The sequence below is a fragment of the Rhyacophila brunnea genome, unplaced genomic scaffold, assembly GCF_057557595.1.
Source record: "Rhyacophila brunnea isolate RB1 unplaced genomic scaffold, BYU_Rbru_1.0 scaffold_24, whole genome shotgun sequence".
Classification (NCBI taxonomy): domain Eukaryota; kingdom Metazoa; phylum Arthropoda; class Insecta; order Trichoptera; family Rhyacophilidae; genus Rhyacophila; species Rhyacophila brunnea.
The window spans coordinates 13,656,855-13,678,454 of NW_028232904.1; the positions used below are offsets into that span (position 1 = coordinate 13,656,855).

Below are 21,600 nucleotides of genomic sequence, written 5' to 3' on the forward strand. Positions count from 1 at the left end.
TTACAATTACAGCAAGCTGATAAAATTCAAATCAGTATGAACCCGGAGTACAGTGGTTCAGCGGTGTGGGACTTTCTTACAGGACGGAACATGCTCTGGCAATTCTCCAGACAGTTCTCATCAATATTATATCACTCACAATACGTTTGAAGCATTTGAATAGAAAAAAAATGGTGTCGTTGTTACCTTTTACTTTGAAAAAACAAGAACTCATATAAATAGATTTATTCATACCCAGTTAGCTGGGATTATGGGAATATGTATTGACTGTTTTTCATTCAGTCACTATATATTTGTCTATTAATAATAGTTACCATTGTAGTACATACCTATCTGCCGAAATAGCCCAGTGAGATCACAAAACATTCATGTGATTTTCTCAAAGCCTGGTACAATGCTTGTTTCACTTCTACTACTAACTACACTACTATCACTGTACCTCATGGCCTGTTGATAATACGATGCTGCAAATAATGTAAAATAACCAGTACTCTAGCATTTAAATAACGATCTTTTATACTTTGATCGTTGCATATTATATTAAGGCAATTTTTGTCAACCTTTTCAGCTTCGTGGCAATGCAGCTTCGACGAAATGTCGTGTGGTGGTACGATCGGCGCCCGGTGCGTGCCCCTGTCATGGAGGTGCGATGGTCGTCGCCAGTGTGCCAGCGGCGCCGATGAGCTCTCCTGTCCGGGAGGCTGCCCCAGTGCGGGTCAATTCAAGTGTGGTGGATCGGGTGCCTGCGTGGAGGCCGCCAGGAGGTGTGACGGGAAGGTGGACTGCCCCAACGGAGAGGATGAGAAATTATGTGGTAAGCATTGACGTATACCAAGATATTATTATAACAAACACATCAGGAGAATAGGTTAAAAACATAGATGTCAATTTCCAGGTTTATTTTCCAACCACATTTATCTGTATTTTGTATTCAGGGCAGCCCATCAGTATTATACCCCGTTTACACGTGCATGGATTTACTGTTTACAGTAATTATTATCACGGCCATAACAAGAAAATGTATGGGCAAACGTGTATTATCCTGCAGTTGTAAGCTTGCATGCATGAATCAAAAAAGTTTGGAAGCTTCTGAATTTTCATGCGACAGTAGAACGATAGTTGCGAACCTGCCGGCAAAAAAAAAAACAAACTATACTCATTTACTGGTTAACCGATTTTCACTACCTGTCAAACAGTAGGTACCATGAAATTACAACATCGCGTCTCGCTTGCTCTTGAAAAATGAGATTGGAGAGACAGTCAGCACCTTTACGTGTAAACAGTTATTGTCACGATAGTTTAAAATTCGCACTATTGCTGCCAGTAAATCCGTGCACATGTACAGGCGATATTATTTCATATATTCACCGCAAGTGAAATATTTATTGCTCTGTCATTCGCGATTAGTTATCGCCTTAATAGTCCACCACGAATGATTTCACAAGAAACTTCCACGATTCGAAGATGGGTGGAATAAAGATATCATTTATCATGAATAATATCATGATTTGCAACACTCGCAGCAAGCTAAAGCTACAGGAGTAAATTTCCTACTGTGGTTCCTTCATAAACATTGCATCTAACAATGTAACTGGCATTACCGAGTCTTCGTGTCCTTATGATTTTTATTGGGCTTAAATTGCTCAAAGACTTTAGCGTTAGTACACACTCTTTTTTCTTTCTCTGCCAAGCTCCAGGTTTCATACCCAGACGGAATATAAAAATAAATATAAATCTTTTCTAAAGGTTATTATTTTAATGTTTCCAGACTGTGCTGCTGACCAATTCAAATGTAAAACGGGTGGTGAATGCATCCAGCAATCGGAGGTCTGCGACGGAGAAGAGCAATGCTTCGATCTCTCCGACGAATGGAACTGTCTCGCCCTCACATCCAAAGACACCAACTCCTCCACCGCAATGGAGAGCAGTAACGACAAACAAACCGCCGCATTAAGAATCAAGAAGAATGGTGAGGAATGGATCACGGTATGCTCGGACAGTTGGACAGAAGAACATTCCAATAAGGTCTGTCAGCAGATGGGTTACGCCAGCTCGGTCCATACCGAGTTTATCAATGTGGATAATGCGGTGACTGGAGGACAGCATCTCAAACTGAACGGAATGACGAGCGATAATTTGATTCTGAACGTTGGACAAGTCGAAAAATGCGATACGAAATCGATTGTTTCCGTGCATTGCCAAGAGTTTGGTGAGTACCTACTTAAATTTCTTTGCAAGTTGATATTTCAAGAATCTTTCAAATTATTACACTAAGCGTATTTTAAGAATGTACGCATTTTATATGCCAAGACAACCAAAAGAACAATAATATTGCGCAATATTTGATATTGATCAATGCTGGTAAATTTATCACCAATGTTGCGCAATCATGTTGACCATTCGTTTGATCTATTGAACGCCAATAGAAAGTTTGCTGAATTGCATTGCACAATTTGCAGAATATGTATGCATTTCTAACAATTATTATTGTGTCATATCGCTGCATTTTAGTGTATTATTTGAATGTGAAAGCACACAATCAACATGAGTCATTGGAACAACCATAAACCTTGGGTTGTTGTAGATAGATACTTTATATTTGACTTGCTTGTCTATTCTCCGGTTCAAATTGTAACATACGTGTATTTCTTTATGCATTTCATTGATCTGTGAAGCGTCCAGTTCCCATAAAATATCAAATTTTAAAAACAACAAACTTTATCCATTCTTCCAACTTTTTACTGAAAATTTCCATTAAATAGTCTGTTCAATTTTTCACAGGGTGTGGATCCCATCTCCCGTCGGCGATCCAATCGGGTCGGATAGTCGGAGCTCAACCAGCCGGCGTTGCGCAGTGGCCCGGCGTGGCGCTCCTTCGCGGCGGACGGCACCACCGATCGATCTGCGCTGCGAGCATCGTCTCACCATTCTGGCTGCTGGCCGGCTACGGGTGTGTCGTCGGATCTGAAAACGGAGACCAGGGACCTATCAATAGCGAAGACTGGGAGGTGCTGACCGGAAGCCCTGTTGTTGGTGACGGAGATGACAGCGAAGTCATGAGGAGAAGGGTGAAGAGGATCGTGCCGTATAGTGGAGTAAGTATTATTTAACTCATAGTGCTGACGACACGGCTGCCGTGTCGGCATTAGATGGCCATTAGATGCAATTAGCGTGTTATTTAAATATGATATGTAATTAAATAGTAATTAACTGGTTTCCGGTGAATGAGTTAATAGAAACAATGTGTTATTCTGGTACTAACATATGTTTGTCAAATGCGTACCTTATATTATCCAGTGGAGGAGTAACTCAACATGGTATGGAGATATGTATCGTAGGCATACCAAAATTAATGAAAGCATCGGAAATTTTATCATGCTCAATATTGCTGAAAGGACAGATCATCGCTGGATGAATAATTGTATCATATGGTATCCAGTGCTTCTCATGACGAGTACTGAACGATATCGCGATGGCCAAAATCTCGAGTGACCTATAATACCTCGAATGCCTTTTGTTGCTAATAATTTGTTTTTTTTCCATCACCAGGTGGAGTATAACCGAGTAATGTACAATGGAGACGTGGTGGCGATCGAGCTGATGCAGCCACTTGTCTTCAGCGCGACTGTCAAACCAATCTGCTTGGCAAGCCGACCCATTCAGCCCCGTCAACTGTGCGTCACTGCAGGATGGGGTGTGCAGCAAATTAATGGTAATTATTTCACCACAATACTAATAATCCTTGTCTTGAAATTAATGGTTTAATTTCTTCACTTCTTTTCTATTCTAAAGTAGAAATTATTGCATGACAGTGTTGTCAGTGTCAAAAATTAAAGGTAAACCAAAAAATCTATTGGTCAGCTAAGTGGCTACACTAAATAATTCACTCATATTTTCTTACTTAAAATAATTGTTACCCCAAACTATTTTGCATTCTATTTGCACAAGTAACGACATAGTTGTCTTGAATGTCCAACAAATATAAAGGAAAACATCAGTATGGCAGCATTGACAAAGCGCACCGTGCGTGGTTTGAGGCAGTAAATAACCGTGTCTGGAAACTTATACGAATGCAGTTCGCCGTATCACACTTCACCGTGAAATGTTGTATCGGAAATATATGGCCGTATATTAAAGACCATCCAACCTATTTGGGTCATATAGTACTGGCGTAAAATCCATGTCTAAATAATACACGGTTCTTGTCGGATTACACTTAACACGAAGCCAGCGGCAAACATTTTTTGAAAGTAGCCGATATACTGGATTATTTGTTAGGTTGGGTTAGGTTAGGTTTTCATTCTCGAATAAAATAATTCATGAATTTTGCCAAAATCAGCTTGAATTAATGTTCATATTGAATCTAATAAAATTGGAGACCGTATAGTGTACGTCATCTCTTTCCGATAGAAAACTCGCGGCGAACTGTGCCACTGTAAAATGTTTTACGTATAATTTACATTGTAATCGTAAATAACACCTTTGAGGGATTCTTTCACTCCAATCGTCTAGAAGTTTCGATCATGACACGATGAGAGGATTCAAAGTTGTATTTTCTTGAGGCCTGACAGTCAGTCAGTGTCATTAAGTCTGCTTATATAATTTGGGTATAAGCATGATCTGCCTTATTTAATACTTTGGACGCGGAAGACGCACACGGCGCATAATCACCAGGCGGCCGATCGATGTAATTAACGTGCATTTTAAAGGGGGCAATTAAAATCTCATTATCTATTCAGCAGCGAATGCGTTAATCAGAGCAGTTTCATAATATTGGGATACTAAAAATTAAAATATACTACGTCATAGTATTATTATGTATCTATTATTTATTTTCAGTATCAAATGCGGAGCAGCACCTTCATTATCTGCCGGTTCCGACGATAGACAGAGACGAATGCAATTCTACCAAACACTATAATGGACTTATTGAGGATAGTCACATCTGCGCTGGGTACACTTCAGCTGAGAAGACTCCTTGCTATGTAAGTTATTGACACCATATTACAAAAAAATAAAAACTTTACTTAGTGACTAGGACATAAGAGAGTTGACCATGTAACACATCTAAGGTGACAACATGACGTTGGGCATGGCACGAGTTACGAATGTCTCAAGAACGTCTCAACTTGGCCTGCCCCTTCTTCAAGCCAGACTTCAAGGCGTCCCAGATCAAAATCTGTTGGAAGAAACTGTTAATATTTCAAATTGAGAAATTGTTATTTATAACATCTGAAAGGCTTTTCTATTACTGTATACTTCAAACTTTCTTTGCAATAAAGAAAATTATGAAACCAAGTAATTATAAAAACAAGATTGCTTTAAACCATATTTCACCTTGCAGACAATTACATGCGCAGATAGAATTATTGGAAGTTATGAAGTGAGGCGTCTAATTCCAAAAAGCGATAAGTCCACATTTGGTCAAAATCGAGAAAAAAACACGCACGTATTCTTTGTATAATTTTACACAATATGTATTGATCTATAAATTCCAAAACGCGACATTACCCTACGAAAAAAAATATTTTAAGTCTCGATTTATTACAAAAAGCGCCAAGTCCGTGTTTCATAATATTTAAAGCTTGGTTGATTTCGCGCGTGTTTAAGTCAACCAATAAGGGAACGTTCAATATTGAAAAGGGCGTCTCCCATGCTGTAGCATCTGGTAAACTCATGACAGTGCCACGGAAATATGTGCCTTATGCGGAGTAAATTAAAAAGTGAGCTACAAATAGCGCTACGTCCAATTTTATTTTTCCTATATTTATTACATTTAAGAGTTTATCGGCTGAAACAAATTGCCATTTGGTTCTAATTTCGACATAGAATACAACGGAAAAAATAGTCTCACATTAAAACAAATGATTGAAGCTTGAAACATAAAAACGTTGTTTCCTGAAAATATTGAATTGTGGACTTGTCGCTTTTTGTAATTAGGCGCCTCAAGTTATTAAAAAAGGTTATGAATTACCTACTCACTGGGATTTTGACAATGGCAATTTTATGTATTAATGTTTTGTGATGTTATTTTATGAAGTTCTGAAAGTACCTTAATGCTTCCTACTACGAGAACTTTAACTATACATAAATAAATTGTGTTCACAGAATGACGAAGGATCCCCTCTGGCGTGCTTCAGCGATGCGACCGGAGTATGGGAACTTCACGGTCTCCTGAGTCACCACTCCGAATGCGGAAGAGGCGGTCACCCGGCCATCTTCGCCTCCCTCACAGATGCTCCACTCAAGGATTGGCTCCAAGGCACCGTTCGAGCTAGACGAATGCCTTCCAACACTTACGACGACATCTGAATATGAAATGTGATATAAACCAATTATTTGAATACAGTCAAATACGCCAGACGATATTGTGTTTATGCTATTTATTTGAGTACCAATGAAAACTGATTGCCAATTAACTTAGTGTGCGTTGTAACATGTGAATTGTACAGTTGTTTCGTACTTAGTATATTAAGTACATGAATTGTTACGCAAACTTAAGCAATTGGCAACTACTGACTTCAATGTAATATTGTCTGAAGAAAAGTGATGAAAAAAGATTTTGTGTCGTATCAGTTACCATGGCAATGAAAATAATGTCGGACATTTTGTATTTAGATAACACGTATCTATGGTAACCGCTTGTTGTCTATGTGTCCTGGATCTATTTTTGATTTTGTATTATTCTTTGAATTTATTACTCGAAGCATCAGCTATATTTTAATTTATTTTGTTATATTTTTTATTAATAATATAATCAAAATTGAGATAATAAATTACTTTTTTTGAGTAAATTCATGTGCTTATGTTATTACTTGTAAGCATTTTTAAGTGAAGAAAAGGTAATTAATACTTACACTTGACCCATTGACTTGTCTCGAAAAAGACAGTCTCTGTAAAAACATTACACATAATATTATAAGCAAAATGAAACTGTTTCAGTTGTATATATATATTATAGACACATTATAGTCATGTACAAATGTTTATATTTCAATTCTATCATTTTTTAAATTTCTATATTATGGTCAAGATATAGAATATTTAAATTTTAAGCTGGACCATCAATTCCCAACGTATACAGAAGGATTAAAAACGAACAGTAAATTTTATATGAAGTCCTGTATTTTTTTTTTAATTCGACATCATGAAAAAGATTGGGAACTTTTGCTCTAAATTTCATTTTCAATCTGCTTAATTTTTACATAGATAGTGGCTATTTTCATATTTAAATATATATCAGCCTAAAATTAGTTGGAAAATGTAGGAATTATTAAGATCTAAATCATTTTTCTTGAAAAGAATTATTTGAATGGGCCGAAACGTGCAAGATATCAAGTTATTGTTGACTAAATTATTGCAACAAAAAAAAATGTTTAATCTTTTGTAAATATTATTTTACATAGATATGGGACCATTTAGGAAACGGTGTCTACTATGCCTAAGAAGACGTTTTTTTGTATTTAATGATAAATTATATTTTATTAATTATTGACGTTTAATATCTAGTATTTTAATAATTCACTTGTCAAAATTTAAATTGAATAATAATCGATTTTCATCGCTGAAATTTATGACCAAATAAAACAATGTACCATTCCAATAAAGTAATATAAAACAAAATAGAAAATTAACCATATTATTGATAATATTATTGTTGATCAACTTTTTTCATACCTAGGCTCTTCACTTTTTTTTACTGAGTGTAATATACCATTATCCCTTAGAATAAAATATAATAATCTTAAAATTTGCATAATATATTAAATAAAATATTATTTTACTAGTCACAAAATGTATTTGTGCCAATAGTTAAGTAGGTATATGCTGAATATTATAAGCTATTATTATTTTTATAAGTTTACAATATGACTTTTGTGATAAGAGAAAATTAGTTTAGGATGGCTGTACATTTAAATGACTATCTTATTACTATTAGGTATGCAACACGATTATATTTGTATATCAGTTAAGAATGTCACCATGATTACAAGAGATGGCAGTGTATTGTGTACAATATATTAATTTATTTAAAACAACCGACCGGGGCTAGTGTAGTGAGTGTAAAGTACAACGTACAGTACACGCTCATTTTCTATGGCCGGCCTTGCATGCACCGATTTGTAGAGCGCTCAAACGCACTTGTAGCACACATCCGCTTAAAATATGCAATGACATATTTAACTTTCGACATTGAACTACGATTCACTCAACTTGGCGGACTATGCATTTGGATCCCTTAAATTAAATCCATATCTTATTCATTATTCTTATTGGGCTGTACCTAATGGTTTTTAAATAGTTGATTTTAAATGTTTAGTTATCCTACGTTTTAGCTTTAAGATTAGTATTAAATGTTTATACTCTTTTTAACATTATCCGTATTAACAAGATTATTAACACAATCATTTTTTCGTTTTTTCAACAGAAATAAATAAATTTTTTTCTTGCTTTATTTAATTATTATCGTTTGATAATTTTCTAAAAAAAATCTTCAAACATTGACTAGGTAAGTATCTACTTAGCTGTATTATTGTTTTACTAATCTTACACTACTTTAGTAAAAAACATTGTTTAAATTTATTGTAGATAATAAAATTTATATGCGATCAATTTAAAAATGATATTTTTCAATCTTAGCAACTATTGTCGTGTTTGACAGTAAATAATTTTTCAAATTTTAAAATTATTTTGTTTTAGTCTAATAATTATGTTGTTTTGATTTTATAATAATTTATATTTGTGAAATATAAAAAATATTTAGTTTTATAATGTTTTTCTTTTGAAAAGAATATAAATTTAAAATCGAAAGTATTGATTGAAAAATACTGACATCTATTTTACTTTTTCGAAACATTATTATAAGAAGTTGGTAATGTGGTGTATAGATGTCTCAATATAAAAATATTATATCAAATAAATTGAGGGGGACTGAAATCGGCATTAGAGCCGCCTAGTGACGGAATTATGAGACATTCAATTGGATACAACAGATTGAATGATTCATCAAATTACTCTTTGTCAGAGTAGACGGATTATCGCTATCAGTAGAATAATAAGAATACCACCCAAAATAAGCATTATTGCGATGGATATGAATATAAAAGGTTCTAAATTAATATGATTCTTTCCTTTAAGAATCTACGTATTTTTTAAATAAAATAAAAAATGGTTTCATTGGTATCGATATACCATCATAAATCGTCAGGTGCTCGAATTTAGAACTACGCTCATCTTAGTATATGAAATGATGTCAAATGTTAGCATAATATGCCATATTATGGCGCCCTCACTTAGCAGACAACTTATACTGGTAGATCTATACCTACCTATGTTTTTATTATAATAAATTAAAAAATATTCTATATGTAGTTGTAGATGATCTATTAATTTACATCATTACACTGGCAACAATGATGTAGTTCTTTTAATTACGTACATAGTGTAAATAATGTCCATTTGCATGTCTCATAATTAATCCCGTCTGTAGATGTCTCTGATACCTGTTAGATTCCCGCTTAATAATGTTAAGACAACTCTTAAAAAGACCATCATTCTTCAAAGAATGTCTTCCATACGATGGAATTCTGAATAATATATCCTAATGTTAACTTTTTTTGTTATTTGTAAAATAGTTGGAACTGCGGTGGAGTACTTACATAGATAGGTACTTTAATATCTTAATTAAACATCAATGCAGGTTGTGCCTTGTAGATATTTAACCGGTTAAGTGCCCAGAGCGTCTTTGCACGCCTTAATTACACCGATTCTTACGTTAATTACTATCAATTAACTAATTGCGGCATAGAAAGGATTAAAATAAATAAAATGATTAATAATGAATTGATTAATTAGTGCAAAACTTAAAAAGCAATTTTGATTGAATAATATCAAGGTACCTACTATTATTCCGTCCATTAAATGAAAAATGTATACCTACAAAATATTATTTTTCAATACCTATCAGATATTGTTCGTTGAAATTCTGTAATCTAAAAAAGAGTCCCTATAAGCCGGCTCTCACATCTAAACTCGCCTCGTCTGCTACACAGCCATAAATCAAACCAAGCAGCGTCGATCCGGTGTTGTATATGAAGGCACATCTACCTAACGACAGTCGCACGTAACCTTTCAAAACCTATAAATATTTCGATGCGGCGATTGGCGAGCCAGTTTAGGAATGAGCAATTCGTAGGTGTTCGTATGCATTCTGGTATCTTTGACTCGTAGCCCGAGAAGCATGCGATTTGTTGATAGCAGCACTAGATGTTTTTTTCGAACTAAAAATTCACATTCAACCAATCTGTCTGTGTTTTGTGAATGACAATGATGTCACATTGTCGCATTCGACACGTTGCAGACGAAGCGAGCTTAGATGTGAGAGCCGACTAAGACTTCTTTTACTTTATTTAATTTAATACACATTACCGTATCATTTTTAAAATAATGTAATTATTAATACAATAAAATCTGTAAAATGAATTCTAATTATTGTTGATTACAATGTGAATACGTGTATTAAATAAGGCTCTAAGTACCAAAATGTAGTATTGCCTGTAGTTACAAAATACCGAGTCATTGCAGTAAAATTTCATGAAGCAGACCTTTTGAAAAATGTAGTTTTACAGTGTGAAGCAATCACGGCAGCTTCTATAATTTTAGGTATTAAGAACTCGCAAGTGTCGACACACCATCTTCAGCTATTTTATATTGAATGCTGTTGACCACTGCAGTGCTACTTACACCATTATAAATAAAACACGCCAACGGACTTACAACGTCGACAGGTTTAATTATTTCGCTGTTTTTTTTACTTGCTTGAGGCACTTAGACTATAGTTGAAGTTATTGGCGTTGGTATGTAGAATATTTTTCTATAAAAATGTCAGTTTTTATTATTTTGGTACTTAGCGCCTTAATTAATACACGTATTCATGTGTAGCTACCATTTTTTTTATATATATATTAATATGTATGTGTATTTAGATTATTCCTAAATCATTGAATTCCTATAAAATTGTAATATAAATATATTAGACGTGTTTAACAGTTAAACTAAACATGTGGGATTTGTACATTCTTTTGTAATAACATACTTAACAAAAATTATGAAATATATTGAAAACAAGTATTTTTTAACCCATTGTTTCATTATTATCACACCAATTCAGTATCCCACAGTGGCGAAGGGTGACTTTTGGAAAGTGGTAGACTGTGGAGATCAGAGATAAAGAGCACACTTGTCATGTATACTTACGAGAAATAAGAAGATAATATGATATTTACTATTGACGAATGAAACTAACGACAACGACAAACATAATTGATGATACGAGGGTGGGTCAATAATTCCTTAGAAAAAAGCATTAAAACAGTTTTTATTTTTGTATTTTTTTTTTATTTCTCAACATAATCTCCTTGGAGCTCAATACACTTGGTTAGACGTTTCTCAATTTTTTTTAAACCTTCAGAAAAATAAATTTTCGGAAGGTCCTCAAAATAAGCATTTGTCCGATCGATGACTTCTTCATTTGAAAAAAAACGTTGTCCACTTAGCCATTTTTTTAAGTTTGGGAATAGGAAAAAGTCACTGGGGGCTAAATCTGGCGAATACGGTGGGTGGTCGAACAATTCGAACTTGAATTCTTCAATTTTAGCCATTGATTGTAAACATGTGTGAACACGGGCATTGTCCTGATGAAAGAGGATTTTTTTCCCGTTTAAATGAGGCCGTTTTTCTTCAATTTTGTTTTTTAGCTGGTCCAGTAAAGATGCATAATAATCCCCTGTTATTGTTTTTCCTTTTTCCAAATAGTCAACGAAAATAATTTCACGTGCATCCCAAAATACAGTAGCCATAACCTTACCAGCTGATTTTACGGTTTTCGCCTTCTTTGGACATGGTTTGCCTTCGCAATCCACTGCTTTGACTGTTCTTTCGTCTCGGGAGTATAGTGGTGTATCCATGTTTCATCTACAGTCACAAAGCGACGAAAAAATTCATCCGGATTGCGTTGCATGAGCGACAACAGGGCTTTAGAGGCCACCACCCTATTGCGTTTATTGTCGACTGTGAGCAAACGCGGCACCCATCTTGCAGAAATATTTTTCATGCCCAATTTGTCATGTAAAATAGAAATGACGCTACCTTTTGAGATCCCTGTAACCTCAATTATCTCACTCAACTTTAATCTTCGGTCACTTAACACCATTTCGTGGATTTTATTGATCATTTTTGGTGTAGTCACCTCTACAGGACGTCTTGAGCGTGGTTCATCCTTTGTTGATGTACGACCACGTTTAAATTCATTTAACCAGTTATAAATAGTTGCAAATGAAGGAGCAGATATGCCGTGAACTAAATCCAACTCATTTTTTATTTCCTTTGCTGTTAACCCTTTTATATTAAAATGTTTAATAACAGCTCTAAACTCAATTTTCTCCATTTTTTGTAAACAAGCAAATTTTTTTTTTAAATGTACGAGAAACACACAACAACCCGACCAATCTGATTGAAACTTCGCAGCATACTGAATCGGTAGTGCCGCTGCATGAAAACAAACCGCTTACAGTACTAGTCGCGCCACCTGTCGGCTTTTCTAAGGACTTATTGACCCACCCTCGTATTTCGATGAGCTTAAATTATGTATTTTCCTAAATACGCATCAAAAATCATTAGATAAAATAAATTTTTATTTTTAAAAACAATTCATATTTATTATTTATAAATTATGCTTGAATGCCATAGAAATTTATTAATTATTTTTAACAAAGTTGCAGTCATAGACGATAATATTATATGTAAAGTTTTAAAATATAGCCATTAAAGCCTTCCGTATTGCATACATTGCGATAGACATACTTTCTTAGGTCACATGACATAAAGTCCAAATGAAAAAAATATCAGCATTCCTTGTTGAATAATCCGATAAATACGTTATAGATGGTGTCCTGTAGCATATTATTTTTAAACCTTTTTAAATCAGATGGTTCTGTAATCTGTATAATATATTTATAATACATTCCTTCATATACGACAGATGTTGTTGGCAAATAAAAATATTTTTATAGAATATAAGTGATTATTTAAAAACGTCAATTTGCATATAAAAAATATTAAAGCCTTAAATAATCGCCTAGTATGGGGTCTTTGCCACTGGTATCTCGTATAGCACACATGTCCAACACATCGATCTGGGAGGCCGTGTGACCTTTTTACAACGTTTTTCTTAGTTCGTATTCTTATTTGTCCGGTACAAATCTTGCAATCGATTTTTAACTAACTTCCCGACTAGCTAGACATTTGAAACTTTTAGAATACATCAGAACACGATGCCAATGCATTTTTTAATACTTTTAGCCATCTTTAAGTAGAATTGAATTCATTTTCAGTTAATTCTGTTTTGTATGAAAATGTTATTTCAACACCATTATTGGTTGCTAGGGGGTCTGGGGTCCTAGCAACTTAATTATTAATATATACGTGCGTTATTATGGAAATCAAAATAACATTTCAGTATTATTTCAATCAAGTACAAATTTTTTTGATCGTTTAAGCTAGTCAAGTCAAGTTTATATGATTCAACAGAAAATTTAAAAACGTTGTAAGTATATAAAAAGTTCTTTTTATCTTGTAATTATTACAATTGATTCCGTATTGCATCACTCACGGTCTATAAAAAAAAAGATGTGAATATCCGCGCTTTAAACTGAGGCGTAGTACCGCTTATCGTTAGTTTGATGGTAAGTACAATGAGTTCCTAAAAAAAAAACTTAAACTTATTATTTTCATGTTGAATGGGTAATTATTTCTAGCGGTGAAAGACTTAAGTATATAATTGTTTTCAATGTATCAGTGTCCTCAGCCAAATAAAACATTATGTTTGTTTAAGTAGGTCACTGCCAGTTTTGATTCAGGATAGTAAATCAAAGCCTTCTTGAAATTGAACATGCCTGTCACATGGGATCTCTAAGTTAGTGTAATAGATAAAACTAAATATTTATCTTTTGAAAGATAATATCATTATTTATTGCTGTAAATAGTAGGTATACAATAATCTTAAGACTAAACTTTCAAAATGGGCGACAAACCTTGGGAGATGGGATCTCTTCATGAGGATGGTAAACGGTGAAAAAATATGACATATCATTTATTTATATTATATTATGATCGGGCTCGAAGATAAAATTTATTAACTTGAAGAATATAAAATTGAGTACACTTTTATTGGTGAGGAAAGGCGGTCTCCAGCCTTACAAGACAACACAGATTGGGTAAGATTATACATTTTCTTAACATCCATTTGTGGCTCGGGGGAGAGACTGATGCGCCACTCAAAAAGTTTTGTCATAGGTAAAAGCCATGTCAAACGAAATGTCAAAAGTTTGCGTCCAAGTATTGAAGAAATAAAAGCGGTAATCGTATTCGTAAAAAAAATCTCTAAAACAAACTCGTGAGATAAATTGTTATTTTCTTTAATTTCTTAAGTAATTCATTTTGTAGCGCCTTTTGTCTTACAAGGAATTATATTTTCCCATAAACGTTTTATTTACTATGCTATGACATTAAACCATCATTATGAAAACTTTTAAATAATGTTTTTCTTTATTTTACCACATTTTTATTAGCTCGTATTCTTGTTTGTCCAGTACTAATTTTTTGTTGTGTGTTCAGTAAATATTTTTTCTTGTTTGTCCAAGATTTTTAATGGACGATTGAAGATTTTTAACTAACTTCCCGACTAGCTAGACATTTGAAACTTTTAGAATATATCAGAACATGACGACAATGCATTCTTTTAATACTTTTAGCCATTTTTAAGCAGAATTGAATTAATTTTCAGTTAATTCTGTTTTGTATGGAAAGTTATTGCTTATTATTGTTGGTTGCTAAGGGAGTCCTGGCAACTAAATTATTAATATACACGTGCGACTATGAAAATCAATATGAAATATCAAAATGACATTTCAGTATTCTATATTTATTCAGTATTTCTATCAAGTACAATAAAAAGTTTTTATTAATACATAGAATTGTCAAGTTTATATGATTCAACAGAAAATTTAAAAAACGTTGTATACCTATAAAAAGTTATTTTTATCTTGTAATTATTTATATTCAACTGTGATGCATTAGTCGTGGATCACAGATTTTTTTAGCAACGGGTGCTTCATATTTTTATATCTCTTGTTATTACATATGCCGCCCTCCAAATCATGACGCTCACGTGTTTCGCACCCATAACATCACTTGGCGTATCCCTGTCGCGACTAATCAAAACACAAGTGTAAAGACAGCTCTTTCATGCATATTATAATGTGGCTTTGATATCCGTCTCGTAAACCAATGGTTGTTTACCGCTACCACACTGGATGCACTAATAATTACCTACCTTATTTTTATTTAAATTAGTTATGTTTTAGATTTGCAGAACATACGCTGTTGCATTACTTAACAATAATAAAAAAATTACCTACACGTAAGTATTGCAAATGCATTTACTTAAGACAGTGTTCTTCAAACTTTTATGACTTTAAGCCTCAAAAAAATATATACTTAACTCATTTTTTTAATTTATTTTTCATACTTATTTATACAATTATAATTCGATGACCCAGTATTGAACGGTAACAAGTCAAAAATTCGACATTTTGCGATATTGGTATCAAAATGCTCGTAAAAATGAGTTCAGAAACAATTCGAAAAAAATAATTTAGATACCTACCTTGAAAGCCAAAAAACCCATATGAAATTTTACAAACTTTCAAACAAAACCAGTTTTGTACAGATCCATTTCGAATTGTTTCCATTTAAAAAACTGACGATTGACGATACGTTTCAATTTAGAATAGATAAATTCTGACATAATATTGTATCCTTTTAAAACTTCGTTCCCTTACTTTGAAAAGGTTCTAACTGACATTTTGGCCTAAAATGACTGTTTGGTGTGAAAAGGTTCCATTAGCCATATTCTATCATAATATACGTTCATTTCAGAGTCATCTATTGTCAAATATGGGAATTAGCAGTATTCCGGAGTTCTATCTACATGTCTTTTTATATTCAAAATATGACCATTCCAAATTTCAAACGCTCATAGCTCAAAACATGGTCAAGTGCAATTAGAACCTTTTCAAAGTAAGGTAACGAATTGTCAAATCTTGTGTATTGTAAAATATTCAAAATATTAAAACATGATTATCTCAAAACTACGTTTTTTGACTTGTTACTGTTTAATACTGGGTCATCGATATATATCTAGCGATCGCTCACGACTTGGTCTGCGTGAAATACAGAATGAAAAAGGAGACAGATACAATATACTCGTATTATAAATACACAATGAAGGAATACACAGATTCTTAATATTGATTGTCCGATTTCTTGGCATGTGTGCCTTACCCATGGCCCCCACATCCTGAAACAGGCCCCCAGGCCAGGATCTCTGGCGGCCCCCCTTACCTAAGACTAAGCTTAATTAATGTAGTGTGACACTCAACAGAAGCATTTTCCAAATAGTGTTCGACGTAAAATTAAGGGTAGATATTCAATGTATTTTTAGCGGTTTTTTAATACATCTACTTGAACTATGGAGTTGTCGAGTATCAACACAAAACTATCAAAAATTTCATTGTACAACCATATATTTAAAAATATCAATAGCTTCCAAACGAAATAGTGCCGCAGGCGACTTTTTTCATGTTAGAGCAAATTTGTTATGCGCGTTTATCTGATTTATCTGATCGACTCAGCACGTTGGGCCCCCTTGAGCCCTGGCCTCACCTCGCATAGTTTCACGTGTGATATTATCGAGAAGTTTTTTTTAAAATATTGACAATCTAGATCAGTGTTTCCCAAAATTTCGACATATGTGTACCCCTTATAATATAACTTTCGTAACACTGAGTACCCTTCGTCGAAAAAATAAATTGCATAGCTGGTATACTTTAATAAGATTCAAAATATTTTTTTTTCTTTTTTAGTAGGTACATAAGCAAAATAATAATAAACGAAAAATAAAATTCATTGATAATAAAATATGAATAAAATAAATAAAAGTTATATTATAAAATAACATTCATTATAATCAATGAGAAGGATGAAATTGTTTATATTGAGACAGATCATCATAATTTGGTTCCCTGGTTGTTAATTTCAATCTAAGATGCGGTTCCACATCCATAAGCATGTTCCTTTTGTTTTTTACTTAATGTCTACAAATGCTAAAAAAAAAACTTTACATAGATATGAAATTGGAAAAGGCAAGATGTATTTCAGGACTTTCTCTGTTAAAACTGGATACACATGTTGCATTTGCAACCAGAATGATCTTAAAGTACACTCCTTATATTTATTTTTCAAGAATCCGTCTGAAACTAATTCCAACAATTACTCTTCTTACAGATGCGATAAAATTTATAGCATGGATGTTGTATTGATTGATGTCGTATTAATGGTTGTTGCACCAGGCGCAGCCAAAGCCCGGTGCAGCGCGTACCCCCACCAAACTCTTCCCGTACCCAGGGGGTACGCGTACCACACTTTGAGAAACACTGATCTAGATGGTAGTCTACTAAAATGACGTCCCGTGTTGCCTGTGCGGTAAACTGCCATCACATCGGGCAGGTATTACAGTATAGTAATAGTTTGTGAGAATTTTTAAAGCTTTGATTATTTTTTAAATGTCGATCCTTTTTTACGAAGTTACAACATCGTCTGCTTCATGAAATCCTCCACTGCTCTCAAAGATTGTGATATTTGTATACGTTCTTACATTTGCCTCCATTTATAATGTGCCGCCCCTATGCGACGCATGACCTACCTTACCCACAAGAAGTCACTGTTTCGTTTAGTTTAGTGCTCTTATTGGTTAGTTTTTGTTCAGGCCTTGGTTAAAACAAACGGCGCTGCAATTTGATTGTTAGGTTCTTGACTCGTTTGATTCTATGTAATTGGGTTTATCGTGCAATTTGGGAAACATGATCACCATATTGCTGAAGAGATATATTTCAGATGGTTTCACTATCCAAGCGTCTACAGTGGGTGTTGACATAATGTAATATTATGTTGTTTGATGCTTTGCTTAAAAAGTACAATTTTCCTCTAAATAAACGCTACTTGCACAGTCAACTGTTAGGTTAGGTTAGGACACATTTTTCTATTTAAATTTATTTATTTTTAACATATTGTGGACACTACAAATTATAATTTTAAGACATCAGAACATGACATGAAAGATTATTATAAAGAATAAAGAAAAAGAAAAGTAATAAAAGGGATAAAAATGAAAATATAAAAAGAGAACTTATATTAGAATTATAGACATACAAAATCAGTGAAAAAACAATTATACATCTATAGAAGTTCAAAGAAGTACCTACACCGAGTTTGCTAAGGACAACCTATAATAAGAATTTATAAAATAACGTCCACCTAACTCACCCTCACGCAAGTGAAATATATTAACACCCGAAGCAATTTGGTTGAGCATAGTTATCGCCTTCCCAATTGGCATTACCAGTGGCAGGTTGGTTCTGCACCTTTGGAGAATAAATAACTGATGCTCTCTATTTCTAAGATAATTATCAGGGACACACAGGTCAACACTGCCCAGAATGGGGTTTTATGGGGTGGTGCCTCACACTTTAGAAACCACTGACTACAACATTTTTTGGAACAGTGTGTCCTACTAAAAATGAAATATTACACAATAATAAATTATGGAGTAATGTCTTACATATTATCGTTTATTACAATTTTCGGCGATGTTCTAAGAATGAGTCTAATTATTTGCAACCTACTTGCTACTAAAGATGAGTTTGTTCGGTTATAACACGAAACGGTAAATAATTATCCGGTAGGTAGGTATATTCTGTAATAATGGTATTAAATGTAGGAAATGCTAAATTGTTGGTTTCATGTACATAATCACAATGTGCAATAGTTTATTTCTTGCTAAAGAAAATATTAGTACTAGCCACTTACCTGTTTAATTTTATTACATGTATACACAATAGCGGCCTTAAGCCTGGCAACGGGGTAGGTCAATTTTGAATATATTATTTTAATTTGCCTTTTCGTTGTATACTTAAAAGACGTATTGCAAATTAGCTTTTTATACATTATAGAAGAAGTACTATAAATTTTTATATGTAGGTTACTTACCCTTAAAAAAATTCCATTTTTCACGTTGTCAACTCATCGTTAACCGAAATTGCACCCAACACGTTATAATTTTTTGTAAATTAGGTCAAAAAATAAACTTTGTGTGTCTATTTATACACCTAATAACTGTTGTACTTGATACTATTTAAGAACATAAGATTAAAACAATCAAACACATTTAATAAAAACTCCGTTATAATACCTAGTGTTATGGAATGGCGGGATCATTTATATATAAACACTTTTTATATTTCCACTGATCTCATTAGAAGGTAACTTTATGATTAATATAGCAGATTACATTTTAATCGGTAACTTGTACACAATGGTTTAATACAGAAAATGCAGTCGATGGGTTTTACTCAAAGGTTGGATTTAAACTGAACTACAAATTAATAACATAATAATATGAAACTTTCAGAGAACAATGGTCAGTTTGAAATAATAAGCGACAACAAATAAGAATAAAAAGGTTTGCCGCACAAATGAGACCTTGAAACCACAGAACAAAACTCTTGAAACATTTAAGGAAAAATTTATATCATTCTGTTTCATTTTACATATTGAAAATAGTATAGCTGTCTCGTTTTCGGCAATAACCAAAATTAAGTGTATGCAAGCGATAAAACAATATGAAAAAAAGGCGTGTTTTGTGCTTTCTTTCCGTCTCACATATGGGAAATGAGAGAGAAAGAAATATTATTAAGAAATATGAATCTTGGCGTTCATGAAATTGACCGAGAAACGCTTGTGAGAGTTGAGATACGTGTGTGTGTATGGTGGTTAGATACACGTACATACAAATTAGCGTGCGTCACGTTACGATCGCTCGCCAAAACGGAAAAAGGCGTAGGATAATAATATATAGGAGATAATTGACATTGTATAATGTATATAGATTGTAAGATATTTATTTTTGGGAGGTCATTGACTATTTGACCCTAGGAGCCAGCCGCTCATGTGTATACATATTAACACAAAGTTTTTAATTATATAAGCGTTCAGTATTTTAATTATAACAATTAGTAGTATCCCATGGAAGACGTCCTGGATAATATTGAGTCAATATCATTTACTAAGCTAATGGATGGGTTTGAAAGCGAGATCTTGCAAACAGGCACGGTCTTAGGCAGATTGCACCGATTGTAAGTACATACAAATAATGTATTTTTAATTAACTATTTCTTTTATTCATCGGATAATCGAGACAACCGGCAGGAATCGAACCTGTAACTCTTGGGTGTCTTACTTTTTTCAAAAAGTTTTTTCTATTGGTTATAATATATTTTCTCAGAAGTGTTAATTAAAAAAGATGTGTAAAATTATGTATGTTCAATAATAATTAGAATAGTACATTCTTAAATCGTGTGAATTATTCGTTGATATATCGTATTATAAAGGCCAATAGTTAAAATTTGTCGTAATTTGTATGTCACCTAGTAGATAGTTGACAATACGCACGGGGTTAAACCCAAGAGATGCAGGTTCGATCCTACCGGGTGTCTTACTTCTTTCAAAAAGATTTTTTTCTATTGGTTATAATATATTTTCTCAGAAGTGTTTTTCAAAATTTACAATCGTTTTATCAAGTCATGGACCCTGAAGGCCAAGGAAACTTAAGGCAATTGATGTCTTTGAGATGTGGTGTTAGTGCCGAATGCTTCGTATTTTTTGGACAGAACACGGGATGAATCAGTTAATCATCCAGAGACTGCAGAATATAAAGGAACGACTCTCGACAATACGTCTGAGACGCATTCTGCTGTTCTTTGGACATATTTTCCAGCGTGGGCCGGACAACCTAGAGAAACTAGTGGTTTTGGGTGGCTTCCAGGGAAGGCGAAACAGAGGAAGAGCGTCTGCGTGCTGGAGCGACCAAGCGAAGTAGCTGACTGGGGGCACCAGTCATTCTGACCTGAGAGAAGCGGAAGATCGAGAAGGATGGAAAGTCTTGGTTGCTTAAAGGATGGCAAAATTAAAAAGTGGCCACGATCCTCAGCCATAAGTGTACGACCAAAAATAAGAATATTATAATAATTAGTAATTTTATACAATGTGAATTAATGTAATGATGATCATAATAATTTCCAAACCGGAGCGCCATTTTTAATTTTTCCACGAGACGGAGCGGTAGTTTCGAGGATTTCAAGAACCGGAGCTGTGCTTCGACGCATTCCAATGAATTTGTGGCGTCGTCTGTAATAGGTATTCTAAATAAATTAAAATAAAAACATAAATATCGATTGTTGGACCATTTTTTAATTGCACCTATGACCTCCGTTTCTTCTTACTAAAAAAAATTACTAACTTAACAAGGTTTTTGTGATTAATCGAAATTAACTCGTTTTTCTGGTTAAAATATTACAACGTATAAAAAAATTAGTGTCACTTAAAAGTAAACACTTTTTAATTGACACATTAAAATAATGCAACAGG

The 21,600-nt window shown here is 33.7% G+C and overlaps 1 protein-coding gene across 2 annotated transcripts in view; it reads left to right on the forward strand.

The window, feature by feature from the left end:
* Nucleotides 1-6,552, forward strand: part of LOC147069074 (uncharacterized) — a 223,870-nt gene extending 217,318 nt beyond the window's left edge. For both annotated transcript variants that reach the window (XM_085951512.1, XM_085951513.1), the window contains 6 exons: nucleotides 569-814; nucleotides 1,769-2,209; nucleotides 2,782-3,095; nucleotides 3,550-3,712; nucleotides 4,840-4,985; nucleotides 6,109-6,552. In XM_085951512.1, the coding sequence (XP_085807638.1) occupies nucleotides 569-814; nucleotides 1,769-2,209; nucleotides 2,782-3,095; nucleotides 3,550-3,712; nucleotides 4,840-4,985; nucleotides 6,109-6,312 (1,514 nt within the window). In that variant the 3' untranslated portion in view covers nucleotides 6,313-6,552. The remainder of the gene's footprint in view (nucleotides 1-568; nucleotides 815-1,768; nucleotides 2,210-2,781; nucleotides 3,096-3,549; nucleotides 3,713-4,839; nucleotides 4,986-6,108) is intronic.
* Nucleotides 6,553-21,600: the final 15,048 nt, after the last annotated feature.